The sequence below is a fragment of the Fundulus heteroclitus genome, chromosome 5, assembly GCF_011125445.2.
Source record: "Fundulus heteroclitus isolate FHET01 chromosome 5, MU-UCD_Fhet_4.1, whole genome shotgun sequence".
NCBI classification, from domain to species: Eukaryota; Metazoa; Chordata; class Actinopteri; order Cyprinodontiformes; family Fundulidae; genus Fundulus; species Fundulus heteroclitus.
In genome coordinates this window covers 33,606,654-33,630,665 of record NC_046365.1, presented here as the reverse complement: position 1 = coordinate 33,630,665, position 24,012 = coordinate 33,606,654, and the positions used below count along the sequence as shown (strand labels likewise).

At 39.3% G+C, this 24,012-nt stretch overlaps 1 protein-coding gene across 2 annotated transcripts in view; it reads right to left on the bottom strand.

Moving 5' to 3' along the window:
• gna12a (guanine nucleotide binding protein (G protein) alpha 12a) overlaps positions 1–23,619 on the bottom strand; it is a 47,434-nt gene extending 23,815 nt beyond the window's left edge. The window contains exons 1-2 of one of the 2 annotated variants that reach the window (XM_021322215.2): positions 22,862–23,619; positions 6,953–7,171 (exon numbers count right to left, since the gene is read on the bottom strand). In XM_021322215.2, coding sequence (XP_021177890.1) covers positions 6,953–7,171; positions 22,862–23,182 — 540 coding nt within the window. In that variant the 5' untranslated portion in view covers positions 23,183–23,619. The remainder of the gene's footprint in view (positions 1–6,952; positions 7,172–22,861) is intronic. The other variant, XM_012873892.3, reaches the window with a different exon arrangement.
• Positions 23,620–24,012: the final 393 nt, after the last annotated feature.

The following is a 24,012-nucleotide window of genomic DNA, read 5'->3' as shown; positions in this document are numbered from 1 at the left end:
TGGGTAATTTTTTTTTCTAATAATGGAGTCCTTATTTGGAAACAGACTTCTGTATCAAATCAAGTTATCTTGGTCTGATACTAAAATAAAGTACGATGATAAATATGACAAATGAGCAAAGACAAAAGACATCTGTAGGAAGTGGATACTTTTATTCCCCTGAGACCATCAAAGAATGAGTTCATCTCACATAAAGTAGACAAGAGAAGAAACAAAGCTTAGAAAAAAAACAGGTGAAATAAAAAGTGGATTGATATTATCATTTTAAGTCAGAACTGGGTCTTGTCGCCTCTTTAGATTTCGTTTGGATCTGACATGTGATAGTAGTAGTAATAGTGTGCACTCCACTCAGTGAAACAATAGATCACAAGATATTATTTCTCAACTGAGAAACTTTCAAAATGAAACATCCAGGGAAGAAGCTGAGACAGATCATGACTCAATGAATCAGCTGTTTTAAACACATCTGTCAGTAAGAAACAGGAAAAAAAATGTTTAAAAGATTTTTCATACTAGTTATGAACAAAAATAAAACAGACGGTAGAAGGAAAAAAACTTAAAATTAACAAATTGTTAAAATACAGCATCAAAAATACAAAAAAAGTAGCAAAAAAGAAAAATATTGAGTCATTAAAGGTACATAGCCAGGTAATATGCTAATAAAAAAGACCAAAAAACATTTGATCGTGATAAAAGGTTATATACACCAAGCCTCCATCATGATAATGTTTTCATGGTCCATGCTGTGGATAAATATACTCTCAGCACGTGGCGCGATTATCAAATATAAACAGACGTGGCAGCATCTAGCAACAGTATCACAGAACTATCATAATGCTGGTTTGCTTAATTTATAAATCAATTGTAAATAATGCCGGACCGAGCCTGACCCTTTGCGATGCCTCGCAGTAAAGCAGCAGCTCGGCGTGATCAAAAACCAACCGTTATTAATTAAATAAACCGATCTACAAAACCTTTAAGAGCCTCATATCAGAACATTTACTCACATCAATCAACTCTGCAGTCACATCTGAGCGATCAGCAGGTTTAGCGTCTGCTTCAGTGAACACCGACGTTCAAACTGTATTCACAGCGACATTCCAGTCCTTTCCCTCTTGGTATCATATATTTTTTGCGCTTTTTTTAACTGCATCTTGGAGCATTTTTCATTGTTTCGCTGGGAGATGCTAATAGCCATTAGCCACTTCCTTGTTTTATCTTCTGCTGCGCATGCACAGTACGTACTTCCATTAAAATCATAAATAAACACGAAAGGCAAAGGCAAACTAACAAACTGAGCAAAAACAAAGCTTAAAACACCAAAATAACAACTAATTCGCAGGATAATCTTTCATAAAAACTTTGTATGCAAAATGGGCTACTGACATATAAATAAAAAAAAGTCAAATAACCGGGCCATGCACCTTTAAGGATTTTTTTTAATGAGATACCAGCGAACGTTTAGGAGTGACTGCAGTCTTCTGTGACAGAGCGGCTCCCCCTCCCCAACCTGCTGCTGCCGCACAGGCTTAGTGAGCTGGCTATTTAATTAAATTTAATTAACTTTTTGATACGGCAAAAATATACGGCAAATGTTTCAGGGCACACTACAAAAAACACAGATCCTGGACATAAAACAGGATCTGTGCAGCAAAGGTGAGTCTATAATACCAATACATCAAAAAGGTTTTCTTGAAGCAGAGAAGCAATGTCGGTGGTGTTTTTTTTTTTCATGGTGTCAAAAGAGTAAGCAAATATATAAGTTATCGGTAAATATCGATTATCAGTCATAACAGCCATACTAATATTAGATATCGGCCAAAGTTTTCATATGGGTGCATTCCTAATTTTTACAATCGCTTTCTTATTTTGATTTTTGTCTTTTACAAATGGGATAGCTAAAAATCAATCTTGAATATCAAATATTATACTTACATTTTTTTTCTTTCAGATTTTAGAAATAATTAAAAAAAGTTAATGACTTTAAAGGAGCAAAGCACAAGTTCCAGAGTTTTTGTGAAAGGTGGCCTCCTCTGGCGACAAGTTGAAATGACACCAGGGTTGTGCACGTGCGTGGGAGAAGAGGAAGAGCATCTGCGACTGCACAGGTCTTTTCTTTAGAGGTGTAATGTCTTCATAGTTAAGAAAGCTGTAAATATTTAGTTTAGTCTGTGTTCACTCACTAATGCATGGATTACGACGGAAACTCTACAAAATAACCAGGTGAATGAGAGCGTGCAACACATCACACCCAGAAGATTTGACCCGAATCACTCTCTCATGAACTGACTAATAGAGCCTATAGAGGCAGCTGCAATAAATAGAGGAAAACTTATTTTACACTTCAGGCAAAAGTTTGGGCATGTATGGGAACAAATAAACTTGCACAATGCTCCTTTAAGACTGTGTAGGAATCCTGCTGCACATATTTTTAAATTGAACGGCAGTCATTTACACATAAGAAGCTAACATTTGTGTTTAATCCTCATCATTACAGTAATAATTAACTGAATGTATGCAAAAATACATACACATTTTACTACATTTCTCAGTAACGAATAGACCACCACTCTTTTCTGTCCTGTAAATTAAAGCCTTCACATGAAATATAAATTGGTCTTTGTTGAGTGTTTAAGCCATTCTTTTTTTGCGTAGCGAGTCCTGAGGAAACACAGCAGGACATATCTAATCGGTTATTTGGTACAAAGGTAATTAAAGTGCTGGATTACCAAAAGGAGATAGTAACAGGAGTTTTTGATGCCATTTTCTCCCGTGTGTTAGTGTCTTTAAAATAATAACCTCCAAACCAACGCACACAGCTCAGAACAACCATTTCCTTACTCCTACATCCTTTTATCAGTTTATTTGAGCAAGAGGAACTTGGACCCCACACGGTACATCCTCAAACCTTGCACAACAAATAACCTTATCTAAATCATTTACTTATTTGCTAAAAAACGTAAAAGCAAACACATGAATGATTACTCCTGTAGATATGATCTTCAGTTTCTCCACAGTGAAGAATGCATACAATCAGCTCCAGAAGGACAAGCACAGAAATCACGAGTGCGTTGAGTGTGTGTATATTTGTGGAAAAAATCAAACTGATGTAGTTGAGTGCCAGCAAATTTGATAAAAGGCACATGAAAGAAAAAATCATGAAAGATAACCCTTCAATAAGATCAAAATCACTTATAAGCAAGCAACCTGGGAAATAAAGCCTTCCAAGAATCCCGACTCCAAACTGTCTCAGTGCTAAACCACTTATTGTGCCAAAACTAATCCCAAAAGGGATTGATAGAACCAAGGTACCAAAAACAAATCATTTCCAAAGTAAAAAAAAAAAAACAAAAAACACACAAACATGGGTTTATCTACAGATAGGAAAAAACAAGCTGCAGCACTGTTAATGATGTGAGAAAAGCCCTCAGATAAATCCATCTTTTATTGTAATAGATTAACCTCACAATGAAACGTTAGACATATCCACCCTTTAATCTGACTACATTATTTAGCAAAAAAAAAAACAATAACACTGTAAGATTGGTTGTTTGTGTCTTTTTCATCCACAATCATAGCTGCCAAACACATTTGCACTCCTGCTGTTGATGTTTTGTACAACCCAGTTTGAAATTAGACAGTCATTAGTCTTCTCCTATTTCAAAGGTTGAAGCAAACGGAGATCCTGACTTATCTCTGCTTCTTTTTAGCTCAACACCCCCTCCTCTGTTTTTTTATAGGATGTGGGTATGGGGACTCAGAAGTCCATGGAAGAAGGTTGATTTTTGTGTTTGCCGAATCCTTCCTGTTTTGACTTACCAATATGTTTTAGATCATTACATCAGGGTTCTTGCCGGCGCATTTCAGCGTACGCTGAAAGTTGTCAAAGTTACGCTGAAATTAGACCGTTACGCGGTCAGTACGCCACGGATGTTTGAGAGTAACATAGAAAAGTCAGTAAAGCTTCTGAAGGTGCATAAGCACAGATATAAACCTCCCGAACAACATTAGCTAATGCTAGCTGTTATTAGTCCCCTTCGAGCTGCACAACGCAATGCTCCGCTGCGGGAATGCATCCAGATAAATGCATTCAAATCATCAAAACGATGACCAATTTTCAGTTTCCTTGCAGAATTAAGCAAACCCTTATTTACATTGTCCTGGTATTTCAAATTGTCCACGATGCCATCCACTCTAACAAGTAGAAATGCACAGATTTGATCATTTGAGCCAATATTTATATTAATATTGCTATTTTGGCCAACAACCGATATTTTCTGTTATATAAATTTTCTACCATTTTGACACTGTGAAAAAAAACTCCCACACCACCTAAATTGCTTTTCTGCTTTAGTTAAACACCGCACAATCCTGGAGTGCATCACCATCTCTGTCACATGACCAAACACCACAGGACCAACCCCTTTATCCCGAAAGATAAACACATACGGCAACAAGATGGAAATAAACATTGGTTGTTAGTATCAACCTAGCTGTACTTATCAGACCGATACAGATATATCAAAGAACAACTAACTTGAGTCAGTACCGATGTTAATGTAGCAATGTCATGCATCCCTAGTAACAAGATTAAAAGGGTCCACAGCATCACAAATCCTCTACTTTACTTAAAAGTGAACAAAAGTTGCTTTTCCACACATACATCCACATTGGTTGTTTCACACCAGACCAACCTGGAGTGTTTATTGCCAAAAAGTTCAATCTTAGTCTCATGTTAAAGCACAGGGTTGCAGGTAAAATTCACGTATCATTTAATAAAATCTGCATGAGCAAATTTCTAATGGTAGGACATAAGACTATTTCCTCAAAGGCCTGCAAAACAACCATTATGGTTCTCCTCAATGTGAGTGGTTGCAGAAATAAGCTTGAGTCCTTCCCCTACCTTGTTTGTCACGGTTTCCGTTAGGGCTGCACAATATATCGCATATTTATAGTTATCGCGATAACACAGATCACAATGTGCATGTCGCAAAGAACCACCTGGAGTGCATTGACTGTTAAAAAATTATTTAGCCACCCTGCATCCGGGCTCTCAGTGGCCCTAATATGTTTGGTGCCAATTGTTGTTTAATGCAACAAAAAAAGTTTGAGAAGTTAAAAAGCTGGTAAAATTGATACGAAACTACAGCTAAGTTGTTTCAATGCTAAAACATCACAAGTTGGACAGAGGCAAACTTTTCATTCAAACCTTTTTTTTGAGATGGAAATGATGAATGTTTTTGGTTTTTAGTAGCTGTATAGACTACTCTTTATCTGTGGTCTATGATCCTAAAGCAGAAAGACATTTACGCTTAAATTTTTTCTGCTAGAATTTTTATTGCTAGCTATATTGTTATCGCAACATTTACCAATGTTATCGTATATCGTAACTTTTCCGAATATCGCCAGCCCTAGTTCCAGCTGTTTTAATCTTTATTTACAATCGACAATTCGGGGACGTTTGGTGCAGTAAGACCAGTAATGTCTTACCCATTTTATGTATAAAAAAGTGCTTCAGTTGCACTTCTATTCCAGGACTTGACAGCAGAGCCAAGAAGTTGGGTTTTTGTCGACTTTTACTGTGTGCCGCTACGCTACTTGATTAAATCACAGACTTGTTATCAGTGTATCAACCCTCCAGACCACTAAGGTCTTCTGGCTCCAGTCTACTCCACATACCTAGAACCAGAACTAAACATGGAGAAGCAGCCTTTAGTTCCTATGCTCCACTTATCTGGAACAAACTTCCAGAAAACTGTAAAAGTGTGGAAAGCCTGAGTTCTTTTAAATCAAGATTAAAAACACATCTGTTTAAAATTGCCTTTGCCTGTTCTAGTTAAACAGTTTTACTGTTTTTAATGTTCTTTTTTGTTACTACATTCTATCCCTACTTGCTTTTATTCTATTTTCTATCTACATTTTATTATTTTGGTATATCTTAATCATGTAAAGCACTTTGTATTGTCTTGTACTGAATTGTGCTATATAAATAAATTTGCCTTGCCTTGCCTTGCCTAAAGATTAATTTAGTCTAAAGCCCTATTGGCACGGGATACGCATTATCTGGGGACCCCATGTAATAAATAAATTACCCCCATATGGCAGCTTTTTATGTGCCGTTTTTGCACGGGATAACTGAAGCTTGAGAATTAGTTGAAATTTTCCGAATATGACATTAACGTCCTGCGTATTGCGTAACACCTGCTCACATTGTACAAGTGAGCAGCTGTAAAACAGGTGGCTACAAACAGAAGAAAATGATTCTTACCACGCAGTGCAATGCATGATGTGATCCACCATTTCCATCTGATATTGCTCCTTCTCTCCAGCCTTTTCTTTTTGATGTCGTACGTTACGGGCCGATAAGGTTTTGCTGGCCCAGGACCCAAAAGGTTTTCGAAACAATACAATTTTGCCCCGATTCTTCGATAAAAGTAAATAAAAAAGCGCCAAGGAAACAAAGTTGGCCTAATCACAAATCGGATGGCACCCATTTGTGTCCAAATCACAGAGATGCCTATTCGCAATGTATTAGTTTTAATCACAGGACCTTGGACTTCAGCTAAATAAATTTAGCAAATTAATTTAATTTGCGGGGGAATCTTTACATTACAAATTTCTGACATGGACGATTCACATGGGATTAACAACACAGACAATCTCCACAATTATTACAAACCGCATGTGGTCCCTCGGTAAAATCCTGTCAGAATAGGACTTTTACAAATCACTGCCAGGGTAGGCCTATCTGCTGGGGCCACTGTATGCAGTTGTTCATTTTGAAAACTTGGGAGTCTTGCGTGATAAAACTGTGACATCCACTCTCATCTGATGAATAGTTTTACACAAACTACAGATCCATATCAGTTCGAAGGAACCCCTCAGGGAGTTGTAGTATTGAGAAGCTGCATGAAACACAACAAACTTGGAAACCTGTCTTTAAACTACTCACCAGCTGGAACTCCGAGCGTCGTGCGTAGGCCTCCTGTATGCCGGTGTCCGCCCAGAGCGCGCTCAGCGCCATCACGTAGAGCTGAAACTCGCTGGGCTCCACCCCCGAGGCGCCCACACGCCCCTCCCACGACATCACCAGCATGCCCTGCTTCTCGTTCTCACAGCTCTGCCAGCTGATGCCCAGTTTGTCTCGGGCATCCACCAGCACTCGCATGCCCTGCAGACAACAAGACATTGCGCAGAGTCAGGATGGCGAAGCATCAGCTGCTTTTCTCACAGCCGCCACTATTGTACAAATATGAGATCAGAGGGTAAACAAACATTAACAAGACCACAAGTTGGAAAGAAAATGCTTCAAGGAAGTTTCTGAGAAGAACCGCATTAACAGATAAAATCTGTCTTACAATCGATGAGTGTTTTTGTTTTACTTAAGTACAGCTGCAACATATTAGGAAAAACATGTAATGTTTAGTATTATGATGACAACATTCTGTTGCTGCAACACTCTCAACGTGCTTTAATATGTCATCTGCTGTTCTCTAAGCTGCGTGTGAATATTTAGAGCAAAGAGGGTCCGTCTGGTTGAACAAAAATATTATTTGCATGTTCTAAGTCGGGGGCTCCCAAAGTGAGGGTCAGGAACCCCCAGAGGGTCGCGGGATGATTCAAAACATGACTTTACAATGTCAGTGACATACTTAGATTAATACAGCAAATTTATGCCTTTAATTGTTCAATTCAATTCAATTCTATTTTATTTATATAACACCAATTCATGAAACATATCATCTCAAGGCCCTTTCCAAAGTCAAATTCAATCAGATTATACAGATTGGTCAAAAAAAATTCCTATCTAAGGACACCCAGCAGATTGCAAGTCTCTGACAAGCAGCATTCACTCCTCCTGAAAGAGCGTAGAGCTACAGGGAGAGTTGTCTGCATTGTTGATGGCTTTGCTGCAATCCCTCATACTGAGCAAGCATGAAGCGACAGTGGAGAGGAAAACTCTCCTTTAACAGGAAGGAAAAACCTCCAGAGAACCAGGCTCAGTGTGTACAGTCATCTGCCTCGACCGAGGCAAATAATAATTGTGTAAAATTATTTTTCTCAAATATTTACGACTACTTGACATCAAAAAAAGATTTTTCTCGAAAATATGTTAAATTAATATGTTAAAAATTAACATTTTTTTAAGTCTTTTGTGGAAATCTACTACTGTGGGCAGTAATTAGCTTTCTTTAATCATCAATGGCCGTAATATTCTTTCTTCTTTATTTACTAGAACAAAGTCATAACAACATTTTGAGAATATACACAGCATTTTCTGTGTATAAGCTCTTAAAATTTTTTTTACTATAGTCTCACAATTTTATGACTTTATTCTTGTAATCCCCCTCCTGCCAAAAGGAGGTCGTCTGTCGATGTTATTGTGGGGGTCGCAGGCTGATAAATTTGGGAACCCTTGTTCTAAGTGAATGCTTGTTTCTGTGAAATATTCAATGCCTGACAAAAATAGCTATACTTTTCATGCTGTTGGACATTGTCTGTGGTTAAAAACACATATTTCGGTAAATTTAGCAGGATTTCATATGAATGATTGCATGGTTTTAAGCATTTTTAAAAAAAAAAAAAGATCTGTGTGACATACATATGTATTCACGCTCCTACATCAATGCTTTCAGGAACCACATTTAATGCAATTACAGCTGCAAGTATTTGGTGGTATGTCTATGAGGTTTGCCCATCTAAAGACTGTTTCTTTGCCCTATTCTCTACAAAATATCTCTAAATCAGTCAGATTGGAGAGTGCATGTAAACTGGATTAAGGTCTGTACTTTGACTGGGCCATTCTGACACATGACTATACTTTAACTGAAACAATTACATTGCAGCTCTTGCTGTAGAAGCTACAAAACGGCCTCTCAAAAGGTTTAATCTCAGAATTGCCCTGTATTTAGCAACATCTAGTTTCCTATTAGCTCCAACCAGTTTCCCTGTCCCTACTGAACAAAAGCATCCCCACAGCACTGTACTGCCTCTACCATGTTTCTCCATGGATGCTGTGAAATTTTTAGTTTTTCCCCACAAAATGTTTTCCCAAACATTTTCATTTTATTGTCATCTGACCTGGGCACTTTCTTTCACCTTTTTGTAGGTTTCCCTACATAGATTGGGGCAAACTTTAAAAGGGACTTCTTATGGCTACTATAATTATATCAAGATCCTCGCTCACTGAACCAAGATGTCACGAAATAAATCAGGACAACATCTAAAGCACTGCAGGCCTCCTCTATTGCCTTAATTGTGGTTAGTGTTGACGATTCGACAATATGAAAGATTCATCATTGGATTGTTCCAAGGTCAAACCCATTGCTGACCAAAAAACCAACAAAAGTGGATTTTAATATTTACCAAAAACATCTTGATTATCCTTGAGAGTTCTGGGAAAATATTCTGTGGATCGGTGATACAAAAGTAGAAGCTTTTGTAAGAGACGTTTCCCATTACATCTGGTGTAACACTAACAGCAGTTCAGCAAAAGGGGGAAAAAAAAGGTTTCCAACAGAAAATCCTGAAGAAAATCCACTTTGGTAACACAGCTGTACACCAGCAAGTCCACGAAATGTCTCCAAGAAACAAAGCAAAAAGGTTTTGGAGTAGCCAAGTTTTAAATCTAGACGAGATGTTGTGGCGAGACTTTAAACAAGACGTTTTTGCTCAACAACCCTTGAATCTGGCTGAATTAAACCATTTCTAGGAAGAAGAATCGTCCAAAATTCTTCCAAAGGGATGAACAAGATTAACTGCTGCTAGATGGCAGTTGTTGCCCTCCAAGCACCCCAGATTATAAGGCGCACTACATATTCTTCCCAAGTGTGTAATATCACTCCGCCCTTCAGGCAGAGTGACCAGATGCCCCCGATTTCTGGGGACAGACCCCGTTTGGATGACCTGTCCCCAGCAAAAGCCGTCCCCAGAAATCTCCCCGATTTCAGTGCATCATGACAGAGTAAAACAGTTTAGCACAAGAGTTATTTGCCTCTGTCCCGACGTAGTAGTAGAGCTTTGCCGAATGCACCTTCCCTGCCCCATCGGCGTTGCACTTCAGACAAAACAAACCAACCCCCAGACAGAGATTCTGCACTTAACAGATTTAGAAACGTCCCCACTTTTCATTAGAGAATTCAAATCTGATCACCTTACACTGCTCTCTCCTGAGAGGGAGAGCTATCTGTCTCTGCTGGCAGGCAGATTAGTTGGACTACACAGCCTTAAACCAAGCTTTTATATTGAATTAACTTACTAGGTTTATTGTTACTAGTGGGTACTCTGGGCGCCGGCTGCCTTACATGAACGTACTTCTAGTTTCAACATTACAGTCAGGCAGTCCTGTAGACAACTCAGGGGTTCTGTTACAGAGCTGATCAGGTAGTGACCACAGTGTACAGTAATGCTCCGAATATTCATTGAGCAGAGCGTCCTCATTGCTAACCAAAGTCATACTTATACATTTAACAGATTTCTGAGCGCATTGTACCATAAAATTAGTCAGTAAGCACAACTTTAATCATATATAAGGCGCTTCGGATTATAAGGGGCATCTCATACATTTTTGAGAAAATGTAAGGATTTTAAGTGCGCCTTATAGTCACACTTATGGTTATTTTTGTCTGACATTAACATTTGTTTGCTGATATAACACATTCAAGTGTGAGAGAAAAACACACAAAAAAAAATTACATCTTTAACATCTCCATGTCAACTTGACAAATACAATCTGTCCCTGTTTAGGAGAAAAGACCAACACTGCTCTTCAACTGCGGCTGGAAAACTTTTGACCCCTCCAGCACCTGATCGATTGCGCTGGCTTCGAATTATTTGCCACTATGTGAAGAACTCAGTGGCTGTTGACACGCCAAATCCAGAGTTCAATTATTCAAGCCTGTACGCTATGCACTCAATTTGACTTAAATGGTTCTGAACCAAAGTGCCGATGTGGTGACGGTGGTTGAATGGACGCACATGTGTGGTGTGTCTCTGCCAGTGACTCATGACCACCTAATCTCTCTGAAATACTCCTGTCTAGTCAAGTTTGTTTGTATAGCCTAATCTCACATTCAATAGCATTTACACGCCCACGTCAACTTGGCCCGACCCAGTTCAACCTTTTCTCTGCAATTATCAGAAAATCCTCGAAAAAAAAAAAAAAAGCCTGAAACAACCTGAGACGAGGAAACTCGAGTAGAGATTCCCCCCGTGAAGACGGAGGGTTAAGCAAACGAAATAGCTTTTCTCACCCATGCATCATCGATGTGTGTGTGTTTGCAGTCAGACAGATGAGGGGGCTTTCCTGACTCAGAGCTGCGGGGCGCTTTAAGGGCTAATCCCACAACTGAGAGGTGTGTGAATGGATGCTTTAGCTTTCAAATGAACCACACTAGGTGGGCGACCGCAACAAGTGAGGAAGTAACACATTAATGTTTAACACAAGCACTCACAGCTACAATATTCTGCCACACGTTGACCCAGAGGAGCCAAGGTGTTTGTAGTTAAAATCCCTGTTTCTGTAATCACAGGTTGAGTCATTTCCAGACTGCTGTCACAGTTATTCAGTTAGCCCACATGGTCCCTTATTGATTCACTAATCTGGACAAACTCTTTGCACAAACCCTCATATTGATGTCTGGCTCTCTTCCTGTATGCCTGCATGTTTAAATAGCTTTCCGTTTTCCTGTTTGTGCGCCTTTGTGGCTTTCTGCAAGAGGTCTGTAAGTGTCGCTGAATTTTACACCAAAAAAAAAGACCAGAAAAACAAAATAATTCCCCCGTCTTCATTTCCAAAAGTCATGCTGCCCTTTTTACTTTTTAATTAGATGATCTTACTCAGCAGGAAAAGTTAAGGAAAATCACATGGGCCATCATCTTCAGCAGGAAGAAAATCGGCACTGAGATAATCATGAGTTACTGGTGGAATAGAAGAAAAACTGCAGCATTGCTAAAAAGTCGGCTTGGTTTGTTGTTGGCTGGCTCATTGGACTACTAATTGCACTCAAAAATGTATTTAAATTCAGAGCCTACAGTCAATTCAATAAATTAGAAATTGATGGGACTTCTTTGTCAAGTTAAAAGTACCTTTTGAAAATACCAAACTTCAACCAGATTTTAAAAATACTTTTAAGCCCACATTTCAGACTTAAAATGTTTGTCTGATTTGTGCTGCTAGTAGGGCGGGGCAATATGGACCTAAAATAATATCTTGATATTTTAGGCTGAATGCCGATTTACTATATTTATCTCAATATGTTTTTGTTTTTATGAAGTATTTACAGAAAGCCGTCTCTGAATCAAAGCTGTATCTCAAATGTTTTTAACAACACTTTTTAACTAATGGCTGCAGATAAACATGAGAAACAGCTGAAAAATAACCCACTGGAAAACATAAAAGTATAATTATAAACACAACATAGACCATCTCGATATAAACGATAAGGTCTCATCTTATATCTCTTTTTCTTTTAAACTCTCGATATTTTAAAAATCGCGATATATTGCCCCGCCCTACAATAAAACACCAAAAGTAATAAAAGTGGCAAGCTAAATGGTGGGACCCTGCCAGTCTCACCACCATGGGGAGCAGAGCATTCAGCCGCTCTGCACCTCTCCTCAGAACCACTATTTCACTCCTACACTTAAAATCTAAATTCAAAGCCTACCTGTTCAAAACTGCATTTTCCCTATGATTTCATTTGCAATATGTAATTTTTCCCTGATTTTTATTTTTTTGCTTTATAATCACTTTATATTATTGTTTGTGTTGTGTTGTTTTTAACCAATGTATGGTGACCTTGAGTGTCCAGAAAGGCACTTATCAATAAAATGTGTTATTATTTTACCAAAGCCTGCAACAATTTGTGTCTTTTACAGGAAACAAACATAAAAAGGCAGCAAAAAGTTATTTCTATGTTCTGTATCCAGTTGAACTTGGCTGCTGAATACATGCTATTTTAGGGCGAAATGGCTTAAAAATAAAATCTCCAATTTTTACTATACCAAATCCAATTAATCTGCTTTTTTCCCCTTCTTTTCATTTCACAAAAAGGAATTAAAAAAATGATTTTAAAAACTTGCTTTGATTTCAAGCATTTCGTTTGGGAGTTGACCTGAACTCAAAGTGTAACCATATACAAGCTGAGAAACATGCTTGGAAAACAATGAAAATGTAACAAAATGTTTGCTGCTGGTGGGATTACACAACAAACTAAAAACATCCTTCACATCACTTGTGTAACTTCAAACTTACTAAAAAAAAAAAAAGATTAAGTAAATGAGTAAATTAAAGTGCCTTGTATTATGGTAAAAAAAGGTTTCCTCCGTACAACATTTTGACAATATATTTTCCTAAACATATTCATCATTGTAACCTTCATGGAAGCCCAATGAGTGCAATGGCAAAATAAAATCCAGATTTTCCAAAAATTAAAAATTAATAAATTGTAAATTTGAATTAACCAATTAAATCGATTTATCGCCCAGCCCTAGCTGCCATCCCTAAATATATTGGCTTAAAAGACTGCCGTATATAAAGTCACAGGCAGTGCGGTCAGCAGCATTTGGATCAGCTTTCTTCAGCAGATGGCCAGAACCGGCTCAGATCTCGGTAATTTATCAGTGTGTGGCAATTATGAGACAGCTCTCTTCCTGCACTAATGTTGCTGATTACATAATGTTTGTGTTAGCAGCAGGGAACAGCGCGACCACAACAGACAACACACATGTTTATACAGTCAAGGGAAAAAAAAGTTATGATACAACATTAAATATGAAGTGATTTATTAAGAAATGTTCTCCTATCTGTGTCAAAGCTCATGTTTTATCTCTGGAAAATAAATAAAGTGACTTAACTGCACTTTAACACCATACGATTAACCTAGTTTAACTCATTAAACAAAGGATGTTTTTCTAACTTAGCAAAAAGTTAGGACGACCTACCCTCTAATAGCAACTGGTACCTCCCTCAGCTGGAATAACATCGGTGAGCCTCATTTCTCACTTTTATCTGTAAGATGTTTGCAGGGGCTTCTTACATATAGCCCGTTTGATTCATTCAGATCATGTTCTAGACTTTAACTAGGCCCAGGACTAGGGCTGTGAAAATAATCCATGTCTTGACATAATCAATACAAAAAAAACAAACAAATTATTTAAAGATACTCAATTTGATATAAACCAACACATTGAGATTTATACAAATTGTCGCACTTCTTCTGGCAGCAGCGCTGAAATATCAGAGACAATCAGCCGCTCCCCTCTTTGCCACAACCAAAACAAAGATCTGCTACTGCTGAAAGATTAAAATCTGGTAACATGTCGAGTACAACCAGAAGAAAACATTGTGACAAACATGTCCTCTCCTCCCGTGTCCAGATAGCTCAAATTTACATTCTATCCAAAGAGCATTATTCAAGAAGTATGGGTGGTGAAGATTCTCAGTCATCCAGGTCATGGTCATTCCAAAAAAAAGTAAAAAACAAAGCAACTGGACTTGTTTTCCGTAGTTGAAGACGTTTCGCTTCCTCTCCAGGAAGCATTCTCAATTCAAAAAGTATGGAGTAATAGTAATAGTCGTTAGGGTTGTTGTTGTTAGGGTTCCTGCAAGCCAGGCCAACAACAACCCTAACAACTCCTCGTTACAGAGGAGTGGACCAGTTTCGGTTCAATCTGCTGGCTTAATGGCTTTAACAACCGCCCATTACTAAGGGGTGGTCCTGTTTCTTTTGTATTTGCATGTTATCTAAGCCATTACAGGCCTTTGTTTGGCCAGTAGTATAAAGCTTGGTACTCCACATTACTCCAGACTTTTTGAATTGAGAATGCTTCCTGGAGAGGAAGCGAAACATCTTCAACTACGTAAAACAAGTCCAGTTGCTTTGTTTTTTACTTTTTTTTTTTTTTGGAAAGAAGTATGGGTCTTTCTCTCTGGCAAACTTTAATCTGGTCTGTGTTGTTTTTCACAGAGATCAAAGGATTCCTTCTTGCATGCTTCCCATGAAAGTCAAAAGCTCTGCAGTCTCTTTCTGATTGTACAGTTTTGCACTTTCTCACCAACAGTTAACCTGGCAACCCAGATTGATAATGTGCATCTGTCCGTTCTGCACAATATCAATCTGTGGCTGCTCCTATTGAATCCGTTTGGGTAAAGGAGGGACATTCAGCAGAGCTCTTTGAGCTGATTGGACGAAGCGACAGCTAGTGCCCGCCTACCAAAGGTAGGTTTTAGCCAAGCATGGTATCAATTTAAAACGTAAGCAGCAGACGTCATGAGAAACCACAAAGTTAGCTAGTCAAGGCACTTCTTGCTGTTCTTCTTTCAAAGATGAATTTGTGGATTCTGACAAAACAGTTGTGATAGCAGCAGCTACGCGTGCGTCCTCCTGCACTGCTGTGTTTATGTTGGCTCAGCAGCTGAACTTGCTCGGATTGCCAGACCCGTACATGTTGGTAATAGTTTTACTTGTCCTCCACTCGTCGACTGTTTCCTTTAAAGGGGAATGGCTGATTTTAAATCCTTTTGAGGCCTTTTTAAATCCCTTAAAAGGCTCACAACCTTCTACAATCTTCTTTCTTAAGGTCCCCGATAGCTGTTTGAATCCAACCCTCGGGTTCAATCCTACTTCAACAGTTAAAGAGAACACCAAACTTAATGTCAGATGCTTAAAAAAAGCCTCCTACAAAATGCTGGGTAATGGTCTTCTCATCAGGTGCTCCTAACGTCTATATTTGTGTGTGATTTTTGCCATTCTGGTGATCCTGCTCAGAAACACTTTTTGTTATACTGGGTAAAATTGTCCTTCCATCCTGAAAGTAATTAATACATTATAAATTCAGAAAAGGAGGTTACATTTCTTTTTATCTCTGCGGGAGCTACAGGCCTATACAACTTTGAACAAATCCCTGCCCTTTGGTCCCAAGAGCAGGGTTTGTTAGAGTTTTGGTCCAGCTCTGAAACCCCCCCGTACACTGCAAAAACGGAACTAAAAATAAGTAATATTTTCTTAAAATTAGTGTATCTATCCTTTATTTGAGCAGCTAAATAAGATGATCTGCCAACTGAATAAGATTTTTGCACTTAAAACAGGAACAATTCATCTACATCATCTTATTTCAGGTGCAGAATGTCTAATTATCTTATTTTAGGGGTAAAATTACTCATTCCACTGGCAGATAATCTTATTTACCTGCTCAAATCAAGGACAAAAACCCAAATTTTAAGAACATTTTACTTATTTTTAGGTCTGTTTTTGCAGTGTACCTTAAGTTCTCGGGCTATCACCTTATCTATTGGTTGTCACACATACCAATCATTCTGATGCGCTCACGTAACGCCAGTGTGCGTACTCGTTCCTGGTTAGTATCCGCTTGCTGGCTGCACACGCGTATTTCTAGTGTTTATGTATCCGGTTAGCTTAGCGGTTATCCGTTAGTTTAGCGGTGAGAGTGCCTGCTCTCACTTTGAACATGGCTGAGAGTCGCAAGAAGCAAACCGCGTACAAATTGATGAGAAGAAGAGGAAGGCCTTAGTGGAAAGAAATAAGACCAGAGTGGATTTGGGAGATTTTTTTCACGCGATCCCTGAGGAGAGGAAGAGCAGGTAAGACGGTCTTGTGCATGCGCAGTTATTCAAAAAGGGACTTGGAAAAATCGCTGCCAGAAATGGCATTTTTTTTACTAAATTTTACAAAGAATTTCAAAAGGTCTTCGGTTTTAATTGTTTAGATATATTGGTTACATTTTTCTGTATTTTAAAAATTAATATTAAATGGCCAGATGTCTCTATGTTATGAAAAGTCTGTCTGTATTCTTTTATGACTGTATAGAGATGTGCCTTGAATACTAGGGTTAGACCTATTTATTGGTGACAGATGGACAAAACCTGTCAGAGCAAAGAAATGAGAAAAGTGGGAAAGGACCAGCTGGGTTTCGTTTACAGTATTTATCTTCCGTTCTGGCAAAGAGAGGCAGCATTTAAGTTAGAGGACTCAAAGGAATCTAGCATAATTGATATTTGCAGCTTCCCTGAAGCCAGCAGGATTTCTTTTGTTTAACCTCACTGTGTGAGAAACAAATGGCTCCATGTTGATACGGATTATAGCTGAGATTTAACACCTCACAGGATGCGTAATTACAGAGACTGACAGAGCCGGACCACACCCATATGCTCTTTTCCTAAAGCCAACGGTATCCAACACCTGTGGGTTCTCTGCCAGCTTTATCCCTCCTTCCTTTCCGGCTTTATCCCCTTCCTCCGTCAGCAAGCTCCCATGAAAGGTGAGGATGCTCTACACCTGCCAGGTGACACTGATCCTCTACTGGCAAACCAAACCGCACACAACAAAGGATTTGCAATGTGGGTTTTTTTTTTTTTTCATTTCGTCTTGTGAAATTATGAACCAGGTGTATCTTTTAGACATAAGGATAAAAGAAAACCTGAAAACTTAATTTAGCATATCCTCACTGTGCTGATGGGATTTTTCAATTTTCTGGGTGTTTTATAGATTAAACAAGTTATTTAAAAACATATTGTATAGGTTAATAACCATTTCAGCTATATAGCTACTTATTTCTGATTTATTTATTCTTTGATGCCAACCAGCCAAACTGTTTTCTTTTTTTATATATTTTGATTTTAAGGTGGTATTGAAGCATAGTTCTTTGGGCTTTCTGATAATTAAAGGTTTTTCTGTAGACTTTGGCTGCTTCTTTGCTTGTATTCTATCTAGGCCTTGAATCTTTGCTGTGTTTAATTTGAAAAGAGAAAAAATTGACAAAAAAATAAGAATCCATCATTCTTTAGTTCATCATTTACTATAAGAAACGGTTTCAGCCAACAGCTCTTTGGGACTCACTTTGTTAAATGGAAAACCACCACTTTATGTTTGGGATTTTTACACATTTAACCAAAAATATGAACAACTTGCAATGTTGTCACAGGCTACCACCTATAAATCTAATTTAACATGGGTTCTTTGCTCAGTAGACTGTAAGTTACCAAAATATTGATTCATCTGTTGAGTTTATGAGCTTTTTTATAAAAGTCTGAGAACAGAGTAGCAATGGATTTGTCACATGCAACCACCAAATTTAACCCTTGGTGCAACAATTAGATGGAGGCTATTCTATGCTTAATAGGAGACTGCAATATTCAGCAGCAGCTCGATGGAGCAGCTAGGAATAATAAGGGGTTTGGCGAGGTATCGAAGAGAATGGCAAGCTGTGTCTTTAACTGCACATACTGCCAGAGCTGGAAAAAGTTTAACAATCTAAAACTGTGACTAAAAACTGATAAATGACCATGATCATGAGTGGTTTGACCTCATGGACGGCAATTATGGCCACCGTCCCAGCCAAAGCCTTAAAGCCCCAAGGTAAGGCAGATCTTGCAGCCATACTGCTGCAATACTGTGGAAGGCAGAAGGTGATTGGTTGGGTAGTTTTAATAATGATGTTTATTGCATTTTCCAATGGGAAAATATTGTTTAATACTTTGTTTTAAATTGAGGCTGAGAATGCAGTCAGACCGGGACATCGTGTACAGAGAAGCTGGAATGCAGACAAAAGAAGGGATACTGAGCTGAAAAGTGTGAAACATGAGTTTTAAACGTTATAAAGCAGACCAGAGTCACAAAGGCTGATCTGCATCAACATTGGATTGTCCAAATAAATTTATGTCACCTAAATGGTGACTTTAGATGCTTAGAAGACAAGAAGTATCTCATCATGTCCAATGGGCAAAATGGATACCATCTCCATGTGGGTAAATACTATTACTTATAATCAATGAGCTAATGTGACAGTGGTTGCGAAGCTTCATTAATATCTGTCAGAAAACAGAACCGTAACGTATCTGCTAAGCTGGAAGCAAATTAGCAAATAAACAAGGAATTAGCCAATGGCTTAACAGGGAATAATATATTCCTCTAAGCGAGGGCTGAATTCTCCCCTACTTATTTGTTTGCGCAAATTATGAAGTTTGCCATATTGGCAATAATTATTTTTTGATGTTAAACAACAATGACCCTGAGCCTTCAAACAATGTTGCCATGGTATGAAACCGTATCAATAGTTTGAAATTCTAGAATAGTGACAACCTTACTAACTAATATAGAATAATACAAAATTAAAATGCTAACAAAATTACCTATTGTATTATTATAAAAACAAAACTGAAGTAATAATCTTTGGACCAATACAGGAGAGATCAGAAGTTAGCACACAGCTTCAGCTGCCTCAGCTAAAAACCAATGATCAGGCCCGAAACCTGGGAGTAGTGATGGACTCAGACCTGAACCTCCAAAAGCATCTAAAGACAATTACAAGGTCGGCTTTCTATCACCTGAAGAACATTTTTAGGATTAAAGGACTAATGTCTCAGCAGGATCTGGAAAAACTAATCCATGCATTTATTTTTAGTAGAATTGATTACTACAACGGTGTTTTCACAGGTCTGCCTAAAAAGTGGGTCAGACAGCTGCAGCTGATCCAGAACGCTGCTGCCGGCGTCCTCACTAAGGCTAAGAAAGTAGAGCACATCACCCCAGTTCTAAAGTCCTTCCACTGGCTCCCTGTATCTCAGAGAATAGATTTTAAAATACTCCTGTTAGGCTATAAATCACTGAATGACTTAGCACCTAAGTACATCACAGACTTGTTATCAGTGTATCAACCATCCAGACCACTCAGGTCTTCTAGCTCCAGCCTACTCTGCAGAACCAGAACCAAAAACAGACAAGCAGCAATTACTTCCTGTTCCACGTATCTGGAACAAACTTCCAGAAAACTGTAAAAGTGCTGAAAGCCTGAGTTCCTTTAAATCAAGATTAAAAACACATTTGTTTAGGACTGCCTTCGACTGTTCTAGTTAAACTGTTTTACTGAAACATCATTAGTTCCGCTTTGTAGTCCAACTGTTTTTAATGTTTGCTTTTAGTTTCTATTTTTCCATGTTCTATTTTGTTTCTACATTTTATTCCTACTTGCTTTTATTCTGTTTTTTTCCTGTATTTTAATCACTTTGCATTGTCTCTGTACTAAAATGTGCTATACAAATAAATTTGCCTTGCCTATTGAAAATAACTAACATATTACTATAATAAATAATATTAACTCAAAGCAACCCCTTTGTCTTGCAGAATCTTTGGAAACACAAAGAATCTGCACATTTTTAAATGTTGTGTGAACTAAAAGGTTGTGTGAACCTCCAACTGTGTGAAGAATCTAGAGTCAGCGTGGGATGTTATTTTGCAGTTTTGACTAGTCATTATGATTTTGCTTTTTTTTTTTGTCACACGTTTCAGATAATCAAACTAAATATAATATCAGACAGCGACAACCTGAGTAAACACAAAAAGCAGTGATTTCATAGAGATTTAAAATTAGAGGATAATTGTGTGGAAGAAATTACAAGTGCAACTAATGAAAAATATGTATAAATTAGTCTGAATCATCTATATCAGAGAGCTAGAAAAGTATCTGTACGCATGCTAAAAAAAAAATCCCCCACTAAGCTGCAATCTTTAGGACCTCGGGGACCGTTGTATTAAAAATAGACATAATGGTGTAGTAATAACCCGGGAACACTCTTGAACACTCCTCTAAACGTACCCATAAATACGAAGAGACGATATCCAAAAAGCCCAGCTGCCTCCTCTGAGTCTGAGATTATTTAAGGAGGTAAAAAGTGAGGCAGAAAAATGTGTGTGGTCTATAGAATCCCAATTTAAAAAAACCTGTTGAGGTTTTTATCAGGACAGGGCTAAAAAAAAAAAAACATCTGTGAGAATGTGGGGGTCGGATTGTAGTTACCATGACAGGATGGTCCGTCTGCGAAGGTAACCAATACCTCTGAACCTCATATACACAGGGCAACATACAATGATCAACGGACGCATATTTTCCTTTAGGGTCCTCGCTTAGTTCAGCAAGAAAACCGTGCAACCATGTCAGCACTCCACTCGGAGTATAGCTTCCAATATTTCATATTTGCAGCTAACTTTTAGTTTAAAATATCTGCAAACCAGGTCAACGTGTTGTTGAGCTGAGCAGACGAAGCTCATTCAGTGCGTGTAGTCCACATTACACCGTGGTTAAGCGTGGGTTGAGAATGTGTCCTGAGACGGGACTGCGGCGATAATACGTCTGTACTTTGGGGGGAGGGTTGTGAATGCTGTCTTCCCTGAGCTGGAGAGCAGGCTCTTATCTGGCTCGTCTGGGCTGTGTGGCACTCGGGGCGGATGTGCTCATCCCTCAGGAATAGTGTAGTATTGTTAGCTGGTGAAGGAGGCCCGGCCGTGACAGCAAACAAAGGGACAGCGCGCACAGACTTCGGGATAAAAATATGCACTATGTCAACAGAGCCCTGGGTGCGCGTTGGAGAGCGTCTCTGGAGCTCGGCTGTGCATAAAAACTGCAAAGCGCAACACGACGTTAAAAATGACTCTGAGTCTGCTCGTGATAAAGTACATGCCATCATTCATGATTATCTGAGTACAAATGGTGTCTCGGTTTCCTGAGTGATGGGAAGAAAGGCAGAGAATCTGTAAATCTAGGCAGGCCACTGACTCAAGATTTTTCATGCTGAAAAGGCAGATTTTATCAGATGCAAATGTGGATATCTGAGGAGGGATGGTTAAATGTATGGATTGATGGATGGATGGATGGATGGATGGATGGATGGATGGATGGATGGATGGATGGATGGAAAGGTTAGATGGACAAATGGATGTATGAATGGCCAGACGGACGGACGGTTGGATGGATGACTAGAAAACTGATAAATGGGTCAGCCGAAAGACAAACAATTGAAAATACGAATGGATGGATGAATGGATGGATGGATGGATGGATGGATGGATGGATGGATGGATGGCCAGACGGACGGACGGTTGGATGGACGACTAGAAAACTGATTAATGGGTCAACGGAAGGACATACAACAGAAAATACGAATGGATGGATGGATGGATGGATGGATGGATGGATGGATAGATGAATGGATGGACGGACGGATGGCCAAAAGGCAGAGAGATTGACAGATGAATAGATGGAGGTATGAAGAACGGAATGATGGACAAATGAACATATAAACTGATATAAACTGACACAAGAAAATATGGGTGGATGTTAGCTGGACAGACAGATGGATGTATGAAAAGATGGACAGTCCTGACAGATGGATGGATAATGCATGGATTGATGGATGGACAGATTGGTGGGGAGATAGATGGATGAGGGGGGTGGATGAGCGGGATAGAAAATGTGGGGGATGGATGGATTAGGGAACAGGGTGGATGGATTGGGATAAATGGATGGATGATGGATGGATGGAGAATGGATTGATGGAGGATGGATGGGTGAATGGATGAGCGGGATGGATGGATGGATGGATGGATGGATGGATGGATGGATGGATGGATGGATGGATGATAGGATAGATGAATAGATGGATGGATGGATGGATGGATGATAGGATAGATGAATTGATGGATGAATAGATGGATGAAGGGCAGACAGAGGGACGGATGATTGGACAATCTGACAGATGGGTGAACAAGAGGACAGACTGTTGAAAATACAAATGGATGGATGGATACTTTTAAACAAAGGGGAAAGGAATGAAGCTTGGAAATATTATTTCATAGTGTATTTTCGTTTTCCAAACTTTTCCAGACTGCGGAGGAACCTTGTTTAAAGTTAATAATCATATTTGTCATGCTATCCAACAGGTTTTATCCAAGATGAATAACCACAAAAATAAAAAAAATAAACAGCTTTTACGAGTTTAAACAAACTGTTTAAAAGTGTAAACACGAGATCATAGAACACGTTTATCCTTATCACGTTTAGTCCTTACCTTTAGTATATTCTCATATATAGTGTCCCGGAAATCTAGGAGCGCTTTCTTATCAAACTCCTGCCCGTTAATGATGCGCATCTGTTTCAGGAATGTGGACTTTCCGCTCTCTCCGGCCCCGAGGAGGAGGATCTTCACCAGCCGCCGGACGGCTCTCCTCTCCCGGGCGAGCATGGCGTCTATCTCCCGGCTCCGGCGCCTCGCCTCCCGCTCCTTCGCCGCGTCCCTCTCCTCCCGCCTGCCCTGCTTGCTGCCGCCCGGCTCCCGGGTGGCCTCGGCCGGGAGCAGGCAGCGGCTCAGGGTGCGGACCACTCCCGACATGGCGAGTCCGTGGAGGGGAGGAGGGGGTAAGAAAAAAAGAAAAATAAAATAAAAAAAGAACTAGAAAAAGTTTACCGAAACTCCAGTGGGAAAATGTTCATTATAGGACTGTCACCTCCGGGATGGGAACGGCCCAGTTGCGCGACAGAAAAGTCTACATTTAGTGCAAGAAGTCGTTATTTACCGTCCGACCGGCCGCAAAGTTGTGTCCATCTTGGTAAGACTCGTGAAAAACATTAAAAAAAATAACTCTTCACGGGGAAAAACACTCACATTTAAACGCTAAGTTAAAGGCCAGGAGAATCCAACTTTACCAGACCTGAAGTCGGTGTGAGCGTCCGGAACAACAACGCTTCTGGCTGTGGGATCTCTCTCAGCGGGGCAGCCTACCAAACTACCCGGACAAGGCAGCCAGCGCTCGGTGAACTTGAGAGAGCAGCCCCCCCTCCCCGCGGGCGGCGGTGGGACGGTCACACTGGTGCCGTGGTGGTGCCGCGGCGCACCAACAGGGGGCGCCCACGGACACAAGGTTCTCTGCTCTGTTCTGATCTGTGAATATCTTTTCAATTTATGTGTTTGTACATATAAATCCCCACCAGAAAATAGATGCAATCTCAAAGATTCAATAAAGAGAATATTTATTTTCTTTCCAAGTATGGATATATAGTGTTTGCTCCTAACATTGAGGCCTCTGCCACAGGAAGGTGTTTGTATTTTGGTTTTCTTGTGCGTAAATGTTCCTTAGATTTGCCTTTTTTTTTTATTAGGGTTCTTTGTTATATGTTACCTCAGTTTAACTTAGTGCTTAGTCTTATAGTTAATCCTCTTGT